Here is a 17,037-nt window from a genome sequence, read left to right as displayed (position 1 = left end):
TGGGAACTCAAAAGATTTTGATTTTTCCTGCATACCACAACATCATCATGAGGAGTTAGGGCTGAAATTAATCAACCACCATTATATTTTTATATGACCTTAAAGGCGCAGTATTCTGCTTCTTCATTTGGAGGAGTTGTAGCCCCTGAGCTTCTCTAACTAAGGCTCTGCCACGCTAACTGACATAAGCAAGGCCTGTTAGTACTATTTATTTATGAAATTTTATTTCCATTTTCTTAACCTTTAGCATTTAATGTTGACATGAAATAAATAATTTATGATAACTTACTTGTCTAGCAACATTAAAACTGAATTAGCAGTATTTTCATGGACTACATCTGGATAGCATATTTAAAAATAAAAGCTATGCTCAGGAAATGATTATTCATTCAGAAACATTTCATTTTATATACAGTTTCACATGGGCTTACCAATGATAAAGAGGCTGCCACATGTTCTATGGGAAAGCACCACTTGAATTGGCAAAGAAAAAGAAAATGCTGATCTCATTTTAAATCACTAAATATTTTTGTCCAGCTGTTGAATTCTTTTCTTTTATAGAGGAGTTTAAATAAACTTAATATGTGAAGAGTTTAAATAAACTTAATATGTGAAGCCAAGTTATTTATAACAAGACCACCGGGTCTTTAAAAATGAATTTTTTGGCCTAAGTGCTTTTAAACGTTTATCAGTTGTTTGGAAGTTAAATAATTTATTTTCAGTAGATCAAAATACTTTCAAGGCTTTTCCACAAGATAATGATAAAGGCCTACTTTAGTATTGCCGACCTTATTTTGAATACTTGTTATCAATATTTATCTTATAACCAAATGTTTTTGCATGTGAAGCAAATTATTGATAAAATATATCACATTTTTTGCAAGACTGATTTTATTATGCATGATGATTTTTTGGAGTATTAGTGATTCAGGGTTTTGCAAGGAAATCAATGCCTGAAGCATTTTGCTTTGTGTTGCATCTTGATGTCTGAAATTAAATTGTATGTTGAATTGAATTTTGTGCATTTTGAATCGTTTTTAAATGAACAGTTCTTTCCTGGAATTTTGACTAGACATTAAAATGTTATTTTGTATCAATTTATGTAAGAGCGTAGGCTACCAAATAGTTCTTTCTTGCAGCTTACATGTTATATTTTTCTTCAACTTACTGCCATATTGTAGAGTTCAACGCTCAGGACAAAGGTCTGTTTTTCATTTGAACCCAGTCCTGCAATTATCAGACTAAAGGGAGATAATTGAATGCCTTCCCTTCAGCTTTGCACATTTACTTCATGACCAGTTATATAAGGGAGATAACTCCTATTACCAGTATTAGTTTATATACTTGCTTTACATATCCAGCCTTGATATTCCCTTTGGCAGAATTCTACTTTTAATTTTGATAATGATAGAATAGCTTATGGCACTAAGGTGGACAATAAATTCATCCTTTACTAGTAAGTATAAAAGAGATTATCTCAGTTCAGTTGTAATAATATGCATGCAACTTCTTTAATTATTACTGAACATTAATAAGATTATCTGATATTTTTTATTAACAGATTATCAGAATTATTATGTTCTTATCAAGCACTGATGACTGAAGTTAATGCCAAGGATTGGAGAAGAAATCCAGTTAAACTAATATGATCAGAGGCTTTTCACTCACATGTCATCTTTTTCATAATCAGCATACACATTTTTTTGCACACTTCAAATTGCCTATTCAGACCTGTCATTTTTTTATAATAAACATATACAATTCTGTGCCCACCTTTATTTACCTATTCACACCTGTTACATGAATTTATCACTAGTCTCAATTTTTTTGGCGTCATTGAGTGGGAGTGTAGTTTGTGAACATTAATAACCTTTAATAACCTTCTTAATTTTAAGTCAAAAATGTACACATTTGCAAGGATTTGTATTTTGCAAGAGAGAGGAGAGAGATGCAAGAGCTTTGAATTTTAAGAGTTTACTTCAAAATATTTTGAATTTCAGTTTTTATATGCCCATGATAAAGCCGAGTATTATGTTGTGATCTCTGTCCATTTGTCCATCTGTTATTAATTTCATTGTAACTCGAGCTCTCCGCCATCTACAGTTACTGAACCTTGTGGATAGCTTGGACTTCGGATAAGGAAGAAGTCCATTTATTTTGGGTCAAAAGTCACTGTGGCTCAGTGAAAAACAGATTTAGCAAAATGTTAGTTAGGTCTACAAAACAAGGAAAGAAAATGGTTCCTACACAATAGTATTAGTTCAGCATCACAGCAATTGACCAAACTTTATGGATTCCTTGTACTTTGGATAAGGAAGGGGACTGTTATGTTGGGGTCAAAAGGTCAACACTGTGGCTAAAAGAAAAACCAGTTTTGCAGAATAACATTTGTTTGAAAGTGCTTTCACGAGACTTTGTGAATGACTTGCACGTAGGTTAATGAACAAACCCATTGATTGGGTGTGTGGGTTAAAGGTCAGAGGTCAGTCATGGCAAGCCTAATAAGATGATAATAGTTTCTACACATTCAGTTTGGTTCAAGACTTCATACCAGTACCAAAGGGTCTGTTCATTCAGACTCACTGGTCAATAATTTTCAGTCAGTCATATCCAACAAGTGCTTACATTGGGGACAATTAAACACGGTGTGGACCTGTAATGTACCCTTCGTAGAAGCCTTGTTTTCTTACTTCTTGTTCTACTGGTCATAATCCAAAAGGATTAATCCACTGGTTTGTTTTCCATCATCCATTAGTACAAGTTTGATATTACTACTCCACAATTATATGAAACTGTTCACAAAAAATAATCCAAAGGTCTTGCAGGTCCTAAAGGAAAATGGTGCTCCTTGGACATGACAACCATCTTGAAAATTATGTTATGACTACATTTCCTGATAATGTTGTCATATAAACAAGGGATTTAGGTCAAAGACTTTGTATGATGTCCCACTGGTCCTAAACAATACTGGTGCCAGTCTGACATGCAGTATGGCAGCCATCTTGAAATTCTTGTTACTGGCACTTGAATGACTGGTCTCATAAACTTGGAGTTTTCATTAAAAGACTGCTTATGATGTCTATTTGGTTTATGAAACTTTTTCTCTTTGGAAATTACCTCAGATATCCAATATGATTTCTTTGGGTCTGGTTTGACCAAAATGATAGTGATGGTCTTCAGACATCTATTATGACCAACAAAGTGGAAGTTTTGAAAATCTTATCACTACTGCTCCTGAACAGTTGACCATATTGGCATGTGGGTTTTGCTGAAAAATGTATTATGATGTTTAGTTGGTCCTAAATGAAAATGGTGTTGATCTGACAGAGCAATTGTCTTGAAGATCTTATCATTCTTCCTCTTGTAATGGATGTTCCAGTTCACATTGATGGCATTTTCTCAAAAAAGAGGTCTTATAATATTTAATTGGTCCTGAATGAAATGGTGCCAACATAGCATCCAACAATGCAGCCACAGTGGCCACATTAAAAACCTGCTCTTCCTAAGTGGATGGTCATATCATCATGGGGTTTTTGCTAAAAGACTTCTTTTCATGTCTGGATAACCCTAAGTAAAAAATGGCACCAGTCTGACTTCCAGTAAGACTGGCATGGTAGCCATCTTGAAAATCTTCCCTGCAACAGATGATCAGATTGACAAAAGGTTTTTTAGAAGAAAATAAAACTTGGCATAATCTTCTTGGTCCCAAATAAAAATGATGATCAAACCTCCAGTTTGATCACCATCATGAAAATCTCATTATAGCTACTTACGTTGTTTGATAATCATAACAACTTGGGTTTTTTGCAAAAGACTTCTTGTGATATGTTGTTGATCTGTGTTGAAAAGGGTACCAATCAAGCCTCCAATATATCTGCCCTGGTAACCCTCATTATTACTACATTTCTGAATAGATGATAATATAGGCATGGGCTTGACACTAAATGACACAGGCATGGGGTTGTCACAAAATGACACATAGGCATGGGGTTGTCACTAAATGACTTCATTTTCTATAGAAATGGTGCTGATCAGACTTTCAACATTACAGCTATGTTGGCCATCTGTAAAATCTTGTTATCACTACTCCGAATTAAAGGAAGGTCATACTGATGTGGGGTTTTCACTATAACATACATGTAGCTGGTTCTGTATGGAATTGATGCTCATGTGACTGCCAACATGACACCATATAGTGACCATTTTGAAAATCTTGTTATCTATCACTGCTCTTGCCTGAAATGGTGGCATTAACATGGGTTTTTCTCTAAGACGTGTCTTGCAATGTTTAACATGTTCAGAATGAAAATGGTGCCGAGCTTTCACCAATATATAGGCAGTTTTGTAAAAGAGTTTTGAAAACCTGACTTAAATGAACTTTGGGTCAAATCAAAGATGATTGCACTATTCTTGTACTATTCTGAGCTTATGAACACCGACTTTTATTGAATTTTGACCTGGCTTTGTCAGTCTATTTCAGTGAACAGAAAGTTGTCACAGCACTATGACATTACTTTTAATGTCCAAGTTCTCGAGTCATGCTTTTTGCTGTGCACTCCAGTTTGTGGATATATCCGAAGAAGACCTTGCATGAAATCTTTTCATCTCCCACCCACACTCCAAAAGAAATATTACCCAAAAATTAAACCAAATTTTAGCATATGGCTATACCTTAACACTGAGAAAGTTAATCTTCAATACATTTATATCATACTCAACAACGAAGGCTATGACAAAGTGCTTTGTGCAGTACTTCTCTTGCTGCATACAAAATTCAGTACGTTGGAGTTTATCCAGACAGAAAAACTTATCTGGGATTCCTGGAAATTCTTATTAAATTAATCATCAGTCCCTTTTTTTGTCCAGAAGCTTTTTTTTCTTCCAGATTGCCACACAGACTTTATTTATTGTATGATATTTTCATCCATCATTATTCTTTGCACATCTAGGAAATCACTCCCCCAGACACCCCCCCAGAATCTTTTAGTGAGTCAGATGAGGTAGTATACAATGTATCATTCACATATTCTATTTTATGCACTATGTTTTCAGTTTGCATGAAATTATTCATTTGCCGAAATCCTGTAGACCACTCTAGCTTGCTGGACATGCAGTGATATAAACAGAAATATCACGGAAACTTTACATACTTAACTATTGTTATGACTGAAAAAGAAGTTTGGAAATGATCAGTTTACTTACGTTGAAACGATAATGTTTATAAAAATACAGCTTGCTTTCTGTAGCATGCTATTGGCAATGGAAAAACCATGAGTGGTCTGTAGCATTTTGCAATCAAGGCATTGTAACCTTATTTATACTAGGAGCTATTTTGTATGAGCATTAATAATTTAGTTTTTGAGTTAGTTGTGTCACAAATTCTTCAATTTTAAAATTTATTTTGTTTGCCTTTGTCAGCACCTTGCAAATCAAGCAACTAATTTGTCATACTTGAGAGACAAGTATATGCTTTCTTTAAGTTCAGTGCTTAGGAGGCATAGTACAGGCACAGTTTTGATATTTTATTTTGAATTAACTGAATCAATCTTCAGTTCTTTGAAGATTCTCAATTCCAGTCTTCAAAAACTTTCATATACTTCAGCAGAGGTACCTTAGTATTGTTTCGTAAGCCTAGAGGTGAGAGGTCAGGGTCATAGAAGCTGTAAAAAAATGCCATGTTGGGTTCCACACAATAAGCCTATACTGTCCTGCTTCCTGCTCCCAGTTGCTATAAACTTTGTAGTAGTTGCTTTACATTTAAGGAAAGGCAGTCCCTTTCTGATTATATAATAAGTAGATAAAAAAACAAAGTTGATGTGAAATTGCTAAAGATTGTAGCTATGGTTGGGAAGGGTTGGGGTGTTGATCCTTTCATCCGACGGCTATTTTTAGAACTTAACTTTTAATTTGTATTATATTGCCAGGATTGTGATAATTTGCCATTAAACTGTAGACATGCATACAAAACTATGCAGTCACAGTTCTGTACCCAATTCAGGACACAAATTGTTACACTATAAATTAAAAGGGATAATGACATGTAAATATAGTCCAGTCATGTGGCTCAAACACCCTTGATCACTCCAACCTGTTTTTAGAACTTGACAAATTGTTGAAAATAATTTGGAACCGCACTATTTACTTAAGCTACAGATCACAAATGTTTTTAGCAAGGTCCTGGCTTGACTGCCTCTGGGCAATGCACATTGCTTTAATTCCATGGTAGTAAATAACCTTGGTGTATTTATGTGCCTTACAACACCAAACCAAACTAAACCAAACCCTTGGGTGTTTGAGATTCCATTGAGTATAGCATATGTATTCACTTACAAGTTAGGTCCAACTGCAAACTGCACAAACCCATATCTATTGTAGCAAAATGTGCCGTCAGATCCGAGTCTGTGCAGTTTGTTGGGAATAATGAGTAGAAAGAAAAGCGTAGACCATGACATTCAGGCACATTATATTATGGCAGATCTATCGTTTGCAGTTTGACTCGACTTATAAACAAGTACATATGGTAGTTACATATACATGTATACAGAGTTTATCATTTCTTTGACCTATTATTCAGACATTTACTAACAAGGCAAAAATTAAGATGCCACTTGAGAAAAATGCAAAAAGTGGCCATTATAAATGGGTGGTTGCTTAAAGTAAGTTTATAACTTAAATGCTTTATTTTGAGATATCTCAAAGAGGTGTCTGTTTAATACAGGTTTGCTTGGTATGGGTAAAAATTAATGCAGATTTGAGTGAATTGTTTCTTTTTTTTAAAACTATATTGCTTGACATGTATTGGAGTATCTTCAACAGAAATTTCTAGGTTTCTTTTCCTAAATATAACCTGTCAGAGTCAGATTTCAGTGATGATTTAATTCAAAAACGTAAATGTCAAGGAAAGAGATAAATTTGTATTTTAATGAAAAATTTTATTGGGCACGAAATTTACTCCAACTTTTACAGAACCCAAATTGGATCTGATGATACTAGAAATCTTGTAAATATTGACAAATGGAAATGTGAACCAAAGATCATCATTCGATCTAATACCTGCACTGTACACATAAGAAATTATCATCTTGGTGACTCTCGTGGGATTAATAAGTTAATCGTAATTGTGCACATCAACAAACTATGTCAATAATGGAAGAGTTATAGAGTTATCACCCATTGACATACATTTTTGAGACTTGATAAAGTCACAAAGTTAAGTGATTTTGATATGATAGGCAGGAAAGGTGTTATAGTCGGATACACAAGGCAAGCATGGTGACATTGTCAGATTGTAACAGATAGTCGGATACACAAGGCAGACATAAACGACTTGACAGTGTTCAGTGGGCACTGACTATGTTGGCTTAGAAGTGTTAGTTTTTTGTATGTTTATTTTAAAACAAAAAGAGGGGGTGCATTTATTAAGTTGTATCAATGCCATATGTCCAGTACATTATTACATTAGATATACCTGATTTCCATGTTTCCTTGAGAATCTTGGACTGTTACTTGCTCGCTCTTACTGTTTTTCCTTTGATTCAGACCAGCAAAATATTATTCCTGCAATACCTGCTTATTTTGATTTTTTTCTTTTTGTACTGCTTGTATTAATGATTGGATGATTCTAATTGTTGAAAATCAGCTTTTAATTGAAAAGATGATAAATCTTCAGAATTTGACAGTTTTTTTTATACTGTTATTAGATTTTCATTTCTACTCATTTTAAAAGCATCTGATTACTAGAGTACTTGTTGCCATTTGGTTGATAGTCAAGTAGCCATGTGCTTGTTAATTCAGGGGAGACAATTTGTTCATTACTTGATGTACCTGTGAGTTGTTATAATTTCCCTTGTAAATTGAAACTTCAGAAATAGACTGGCCTACTTGTGTGTGTATCTGTTTCTTTAAAACCAGCATTTGTTTCTTTCACAAATATTCCAGTGATTAGAAGAGGATGCATAAGTAAATTGTACAAATATCCTGAGTATTGTTACTAGTACATTCATTTTTTTTTGTCACATTGAGTTGGGCAAGCCCTCTGTCCACTTAATGGTGTACCTGATTCACTCTATGGTGCCCATCAGATTGGTTGACAGTCCATTGGAGTCTGTTACACAATATTTGATTGACATATGTCACCCACAGTTAAGGAGTCATTTTTCATTGCTTAAACTGATGAAAACTTCCCAGTTTAATTCAGGAGTCTTCCCTTTTACTCATTTATTTTCATAAAGTTATAGTCCAGTAAATCACATTTGGATATTTTTGAAAATTTTTAAGAAACTTTATTTCTAACCCTTTTGAAAATGGTTAACATAATAATATTGGATTATTTATTAAGTGAGACATTTATTTGGATTATTTATTAAGTGAGACATTTATTTGGATTATTTATTAAGTGAGACATTTATTTGGATTATTTATTAAGTGAGACATTTATTTGGACCAATGATATGCATTATCTGTGACATTGTATTCCACAGGATTGCTAAGAATTGGAAGCAGACATTTTCCATTTTATCAGTGGGCTGTTTGAATCTGTACTTATTTTGCATATTTCAGGTCAATGATTATCTTGCTGTTGGAATTACTTAAACAGAAAAATCAGCAACACCACTAAAAATTTCTTCAGTTACATCTTGTACAATAAACATTTCTAATTTTATAATTGTTGGAATTGCATTTAGATTTTTCTGCATTTTATATACATAGGAAGAAGTCCTTAGTGATAAAAACTCGGGAGTAAGTTCCACATCTTACATTTATTTTTTTCTTTTGGACTCTCATTCTTATATACGTTTCTGCACCTGCTTGTCATTGGGTTCTAATTCATCAACAAGTGCCCATATTATGAAAAAGTATTAACAGAGTTAGTTTCAACTGAAGTGTCAATTAAGTACAGTATGTGCTCACTTAAAAGTTGAGTACATGGCAAACAACATAGACCCTGACTGCATAATATGCCAGCAGATCAGGATCTATGTTGTTTGTTCTGCTGATCATTCCTAACAAAATTGCATAGACCTAGATCTACTGTAGCCTTATACAATGGCAGATCTGTCTTTGTAATTTGTACTTGGATTATAAATGAGTCTATACTGTATTTTTTGTATGTCAATTTTATTGATCTTATTACTGGTTGTAATACTACCTTCTTCCCATCCTTTTTTTTAATTTTCCAATGAATTTGACTAATGCCATGAAAATTCCCAGTTGAATATAAAAAAAATGGATTCACTGTAATTTAATGATTACAAATAAAGTTTAAAAAAGTCAAGCTTATGGTTTCCAGAAGTCAAATTTTTGAAATTAGTTAAAGATGTAAATAGGCCATTAGTTTCTTCAAATTGAAGTAAAAAAAAATTGAAAATTTTCATTAGTTAAATATTTAAATACCAAAAGCAATTACTTTCTGCCTTGTTCAGCGGATGGGTTGTAAGCAGGTTCAGAGAAGAGTGAATTGATAGATTTAACGAGTACAGTTCTTTATTTTATGGGCACTTCAAACACTTCTCTTCCAGTCTGTTTTGCACAATCCCTTTCAAGTCAACTTTTCACGTTGTAGGTAGAGATGATGCAGGGTGTGGGCAGTAATTACACATAGAGTAGATATTAATTAATCAATTGATTATATAATATACAAAATGCATTCTATTATAGCTGCATGCGGTGCTGTCAGCAATAGTATTCTAGTAGCCTTGGACCAATTCTAGCCTAGTGCCACTTGTCCCCAAAAAGGTGCAGATTTTTGCTCTGCGTGCATTCCTTTATACATTCCTTTTGTGATGTACTTTTAAAGGTATGCATAATAAGTAATAATTTGTATTATTCAGGAGATATTGGCACTATGGTTACAATTGAAACAGTGAGAACTGGTCCTCAAGCAAAAGTTTAGTCATTCAGAAAAACTGAAACTTATTAAATCGACATTTTTGTAACTCTTTCTTGTCAAATTTGAACAAAAAGATTGGTCTCTTCTTTCAAAATACTGCTTAATGGACCCTTTATGCTCGTAGTTGTTTTCTGTGCTAAATATACATTCTGATTCCACATGTGTTTAGATTAAACAGGCTTTATTGTATTGTGTCTGCACTGGTAGTTTTCATTAGCTTACACTACTGCTAGAAGTGAGTGTGTGTGTATATATATATATATATATATATATATATATATATATATATATATATATATATATATATATATATATATATGCACACACTGTATGTACAATGGTTCCTCATTCTATCACTATTTGGGGTTGCCATAAAAGAATTCCATGAGATAAAGATAGTTAAATTTGCTGTACTGGGGTATACCATACATTTTATATCAGGGATTGTTACATTACAGATTGCATTATACAGACCTCCCAAAACTTTTTGGTCAGAAAATAAGATTTTTGTTTAGTATCTTGCTTTTATCCAGAGATTTGGTAGGGCTGTAAAAAGTGTATGTAAGAAGGAAGTGCCAATAAGTCAATCATAACTCTGTTGTTTTGATTGTTAGTCATTTAAAAAATGGCCAACTATGTACAGAAAATTCAAAATTGCCTCCAAGCATCTGCCTGCAGTATTGCTGATGAAAATACATTAATCCAATCAAATTTTTATTGTCATAAACCCATGCTCTGTTTTGGTTTCTTGCTTTCAGCTAAGCGCTCACAAACTCGATAACCAATCTGATGTGGAACCTACACCCAAATGATTATTCACAATTCGGGAACCTGAAATCTGGAGATATTTTAAACAAATCCAAAGATCCTGCAGTGAAGCTAAAAAGATAGAGAATCAGGCTTTTATCCAGAGTTTATATCAGGGGTTCTGTTGTGTCTGAGTCCATGTTATATTTGGGATAGTGTTGTATCAGGAACACTGTTATATCAAAGATTATGTTATATCAGGGATCACATTGTGTCAGGAACCCTGCTATATCAGGGATTATGTTGTATAAGGGACCATGTTATGTCAGGGATTAAGTCATATCGGCAACTGTGTTATAGCAGGGATCATGTTATATCAGAGACCATGTTATATCAGGGATTATTTTGTATCAGGGACCATGTTATACCTGAGACACCTTATTATGAGGTACCACTATATCATGCACCACCAGTTGCAAACAAAAGCCCAGACCTGCTGGGAAGTCATATATCATCTTCAATCAACAGGTGTACATTATACCTAAGTAAATATAGTGTACGTGCGTATGATACATTTGAAACTATCCATGAGGAAATGGATATTGTACTGACCTAAGCAGGTACATTGATCAAGGCTTAAATTACACATTGTTTCTTTGGAAATTAATCTCTCAATTTTCAAGATGCTGAAGAAAAAAATTCGTTCAACCAGGATGAAAGCAAAATATCATATTATTATCACGAGGTTTCTACATTTTTGTACTTAAGTATTTGTAAAATCATTGTTGTTTAAATGCATCAGGAAGGTAGTAATTTTCATGAAACGAAAGGCATTAATGTCAAATACAACAAGTATATGAAGTGATTCACATAATAAAGCAAAAACAGACATATTTTGACATCTTGCTGAAAAAAGAAAAGAAATGAATCTTAAGCTAGAAAATAATTATTGCTAATATAAATAATCCTTAAAGAAATTTGTTTTGTTTTAATCATTTGTCAGTAAAATACCATGTTAATCAAATAAATCGGAGCAATCAGTTTCATATTATAATATAAAGAAAATGCACCCCACAAGTAAATTGATACTGCTTAAGTTTTGCCATAAAGTTTGATGGTATTTATTTCTACAGTTTGTTTTTTTGCTTTTTGTGCCTGGGTTTTTTTTTTTTTTTTTCCTTCTCTCAATGTACATGCCATTTTCACATATTTGTATACCTATCTTCCCTCACCCACTTTTTTATGTCCCAAGTGTAACCCAGCGTCTTTACATGAACCAGAGAAGACAATACATGAAAGGGGGGGGGGGGCGGGTAAATTTAATTATTGAAAGACCCATATCAATCCATTGTAAACATAGCATGTTACCCAGTTTAATTATCAGAGGTCCATCAAATAGAACAATCACCCGTGCAGAACTCTAAACTGGACGGTGTGTATGTAGACTGCAGGAATTTTCAGACTCTGGGTATTGCAATAGACAACATCGTACAAAAGTTACATTGCATCTGTCTCTTTTCTCTTTCTGTCTCTCTCATATTTAAAGAAAATGTTTGGCCAAGCAAAGAGCAGTGAAAGCAAATGGAACATGTTACAAAGAACAATTTGTGGGATATTAGAAGAAGAAAAAGACTGAATAGACATTCATTTGAATCAAATAAGCATTCATTTGACTCAAAATATGCATGCATTTGACTAAAAAAGGCATTCATTTGACTCAAAAAGGCATTCAGTTGACTTGAATTGACATGCTTTTGACTCCAAGACTCTAATTTAAACTAGAGATAACTTTATTCCACTGAATAGTAAACAGTGATGTGCATATGTAGTTTGATTTCCAGTTGCAGTGATTATTCTTGTTGTTGTTGTTGTTGTTGTTAGCATCAATAAAGTGGTTCTTTGTCATTTTTATAAATCTTTAGGGAAATATCTGAAGCTAAACGAATAAAATTGACGATTGATAATTTATTATGGAACACCAATGCAAATATTTAGAATAAATATATTTAGGCAGTTGTTTGTATGAATATGTGAATAAATACAGCTTACAGCATTCAACAAACTGATCTACTTCACTATCCTAAAAATGAATAGATTATTGAATTAAAATTTTCCTTCTTTGAGTTTTTTCTTTCTTTTAAACCTAATAATAGTTACAGTAATTAAAAAATGGGTGGGAGAAAAAAAAGACAAGAATATACATTTTATTTTCATGTATGCAATCAGAAATGTATTTGTACACATTCCAAAACTAAAAATAAAAAAGTTATATTTATTGTATCATGTTCCCAGCAGTTAAGAAACTAATCCAAGAAATTCATGTATATGTTGTTTTACACCCTGAGGTAATAAAGACAACTTTCCTTGACCTTTAAAAAACTCTGCAAATTTAAGACTGTTTCTGCATTTATGATAGTTTTAATTATAAAAGAAAAGCAAACAATTTAAAAACTAAATTTGAATTAGGATGATTAATGGAGTATGTTGTCTTATTTTTGGTCTAAAAGAAATGCCATCAATATGGTGAGGTACCAGGGTGATAACAAAATAACAGGGATTTGTTCTGTCTGAATGTGAATTTTATTTAAATTTGCTAAATATTATCAAGGCAAGGTAACAATTTACCTTCTATTTAATATAATCTTCAGTTTTTAGCTCTACTTACTATGGACCAGATAAGGTTGTGGGATGATCTGTCACCTGGCATTCATCTGTTGGGTAACAGAATTTTGTTATTACTGCCCCTCATAAACTACTTGGAATATTGCCATGAAACTTTAGACCACATTCAGTACTTGGTTTAATTGGTCCAGAATCAAATTAGTGCTGCTCAGATACCCAATATGTCTGTCACTTTTTAAAATTCCTGCTGTCACTGCTTTTCCTGAATGGTTGGTCATATCAACACCAGATTTTCACTTTAACACATTAACCCCTGGTGACGAGTTTACGTGGCAGTAGGTAGTAACCTACTGCTGAGCTCTGTAGCATCAAGGTCATGCATGATACACTAAAGTGGGTGGTATTATAGAAAGGTAGACCGATGTAGCTCTACAATGATACAAGTTCTACTTGCATTACAGAATACAGAGGGGAAAAAACTCATTTTTGGATCCAATCTTTTTCTACCCAAAAGTCGCCTGTGGTCGGAATCCAATTTTGTGTCTGGATTTTAGACTTTTTGGTCTCAGATGTAAAGCAGATTGGTATGAACTGCAAACAGACAGATGAACGTTTGCAAAAAGTAGGATAAGATGGGCATTTAGAATAAAGAGTGGTCTCAATATGAAAATAATGGATCCGTTAAGCACAACAACAAAAACTCCAACTTTTACCCTTCTGCTCATGCGTGAGCCAGATAGCCAATGAAAAACAATGTTTCTAACACAACTAGGCATTATGTTATTGGAAGATCACCTGGAAGTTGATGTTTTAGGATGTATTCAGAAATAGCTTTCAGAATGTGTTTCCTACTCAAATTTCAGGCGAAAACGATTAAAAACCTCCAGGGGTTAATGTGTTAAGACTTCTTATGATGACTAATGTTTCTTAATACCTTTCCGTAAATGGAAAGATAATATTGGCATGGCATTTTCACTAGCAGTTCATCCTAAATGAAATGGTTCTGTTTAGATAACCAATATGGCCACTACAGAGGCCATCTTGAAAATCTTGCTTTGGGCATATCAGCATGGAATTGTCACTAAAATATTCCTTATGGTGTCTGGTTGATGCTAACTATAAAAAGAACTGTGCTGATCTGACATCCAGTGTGGGCACAACAACAGTCAGCTTGAAAGTGTCATATCTACCCTTTAGAAACAGAAAATCTTAACTACTACAATAAACATATTGAAAATATTTTCACAAAATATCATATTGGCATGGGTTTTCACCAGAAGAATGGTGTCTGTTTTGTCTCAAATGAAATTGATGTGACGTCAGTCTTACATCAGTATGGCTGCCTCTGAGACTAAATTGAAAATCTTATTTCTCAAAGGGAATCTAAGATTGTTTCAATACTCAATTATTAAAAGAAAGAAATGGCCTTATCTTAAATTCCAGAAAATTCTTTGTAGACAGAAGAGTGTCGGTCCCGTCAAGGTACTCTTGTTTAATGGTTAAGATGCATTGTTTTCAGACTAGAACAAGCCCAGAAATAAACGTTAATATTAATGGACAAAGAGAATGGTTAGTCTCTAGTTTACTAATGGGTTTTTTGTGCAAATTTTAATGAGAAAAGAAATATAAAATCAATTTGAACTGAACTGACCCAAGAGAAAAATATTTTGCTTAAGCCAATCTTGTTCTGAATGGCATCATATATTACCCACATAGGAATAATTAATTTATGATTGAGTATAGTAAACCCTGCAACTTCACCTCCTAAAATAAACATCATTGGAAATGATAGTTTCTGGGAATTTTAAGATGCCAAAATGGATTTTCACTTCAATTGCAGGCACATTTTACTTTAACTTATGTATTAATCAAACCCTTTCAGGTAAATGATGGTGTGTGCAAAAGATGGCAGATTATTGGCTAATCAGTTATCTTTGTTTGGGTATTGCATGATGTGTACTTTTTCAAACACCTCAACCAATCATCATCGTTGGAGGTGTTGAAGTTATCAGCAGCGTTTGGGACAAATATTTAACAGCGATAATACTCTGAGAACCTGGCATTGGTGCACTATGTATTGTATGTGAAATCTCTTAAAAATCACATACATTCCATAAATTTACCTCAAATTGACAGTTCTGTCAAATATTGTGGATAAAATTTCCCACAATGCTTCACTTCCCATGGCATAGTTTGTTGGCCTTGAACTTATCATGACATCATCTGAATATGAATTCAGATGTTCAAATGTACCATTTCTTTTGGCACATGTCATCGGTGGTAGAAAAATCTATTGCATGGAACAACTTAAATTTAAAGTGGGGCAACCAAAGACTCGAGTCAAAATGCAGATGGGCAACCTGTTTTGATGGCACTGGTTTTAAATAACAATGTTTGCCATTCTGCAAAATCAATAAGCTGGGTCACCTACATGAAATGACCAATAATAAAATACATTTGCACACTCATTATCATATAATTTGCATGAAATTCAATCCAAAATTTGGCACAGTTAAGTAATATCTTTATTTTAAATTATTGTTTTTTGTCTTGAAAATATATGTTCTACATATGCTGTATTTGCAAAATTAGTGCCTTGCTTGATTGGACACAGTCATTTGTAAAAAAAATGTCTTTTTTTCTAAAATGGGAACTTAAATTTATACTTCCCTGAAATGTATAGATTGTCTGTTCAAAATACACATGGAAGATACAAAGCTGATGGATACATCCGGTCTAATTCAGAATCATACGAATTTCCCTTTTGTTCAGTGCTTTTGCATAGATGGTTTCTGTTATTTTTATGTTGTACAGTTGTTGTGAAATGCAAATACATAATGTGTTTCTTAAATTTGAGGTGGGATGATAAGTGTACAAAAAATAACTAACTTGCAAGAGAAAATCAACAAAAATGTTTATGAAAATATCCCAGAAACAACCAAAATAATACCATTGGTCTATATCTCCAAGTATTTCATAGTTTTAAGGCAGGTTTTTTTTACAGATTGGATTGCAAGTCCAATCTCGTGTTATTGTCGTGTTTGTTGCCTTTCTTGATGTCTTGCTGCAACTAAGTTCAGATAATATGTGTGAAAACTTTTGTGTCAGAGACTCACCATTTTTAATACTTTCAAGAAAATAAAACCCAACATTGTCAGTTTTCAGTGACAAAGACTTAAATTTTTTTTCATGCCAGAATCAGTTTTGTTTTATGACTGTTTTTTTTTCGAAACACACAGCTATGTGAGTGCATTTTCCATGCATACCTTTTATGTAAATATATATTTATTACATTTGTTTACCCTTCTAGTGCACTAAAACTTTTCATCACTTCACTTTGATGAGTGCATGTGTGTGACTGAGAGAAATAAGAGATATTTTGTATTTCATGTATCTTGAATAATATTGTAAAGGGGGGGGGGGGCAGATAACATTTCTGAACCCTTTTGAAACCTAGGAAGTATTGGCCCCGGTATCAATGACTGCATTATTTTTACAGTGTGTATATCACATCGTGCAATTCAGTATCATAATTTCTTAATCATCGAACGAATAGGTATGTTTTCATTAATCAAAAATAGACGCTAAAAATCTCTTCTCAATAACACTGGACCATAACATTGACCATGATCATCAGCCTTGCAATTGAGTATCTCTTTTGGTCCATTGATTCATTTACCATCATTGTATTGTTGGTACAATTTTCTGGATCTAAACTCTGCAGGGGAACTTGGCAAGTTCACCTTTTGTTTTTCACTCACAGGGTCAGACTTCTGCTG

General features: G+C 33.4%; 1 protein-coding gene across 20 annotated transcripts in view; it reads left to right on the top strand.

The window, feature by feature from the left end:
• LOC149792501 (uncharacterized) overlaps nt 1–17,037 on the top strand; it is a 250,958-nt gene that overhangs the window by 198,582 nt on the left and 35,339 nt on the right. For 9 of the 20 annotated variants that reach the window (XM_089971093.1, XM_089971092.1, XM_089971096.1 and 6 more), the window contains 2 exons: nt 4,950–5,000; nt 8,710–8,739. The exons of 3 other annotated variants lie outside the window; for them this stretch is intronic. In XM_089971093.1, the coding sequence (XP_089827219.1) occupies nt 4,950–5,000; nt 8,710–8,739 (81 nt within the window). Of the gene's footprint in view, nt 1–1,181; nt 1,203–4,949; nt 5,001–8,709; nt 8,740–17,037 lie in introns of all 20 variants that reach the window. 8 more of the 20 variants (XM_089971103.1, XM_089971097.1, XM_089971112.1 and 5 more) reach the window with 3 other exon arrangements.

The sequence above is a fragment of the Sinohyriopsis cumingii genome, chromosome 9, assembly GCF_028554795.1.
Source record: "Sinohyriopsis cumingii isolate HCF-2022 chromosome 9, ASM2855479v2, whole genome shotgun sequence".
Taxonomy (NCBI): domain Eukaryota; kingdom Metazoa; phylum Mollusca; class Bivalvia; order Unionida; family Unionidae; genus Sinohyriopsis; species Sinohyriopsis cumingii.
This window is presented reverse-complemented; position numbering and strand designations above follow the sequence as displayed.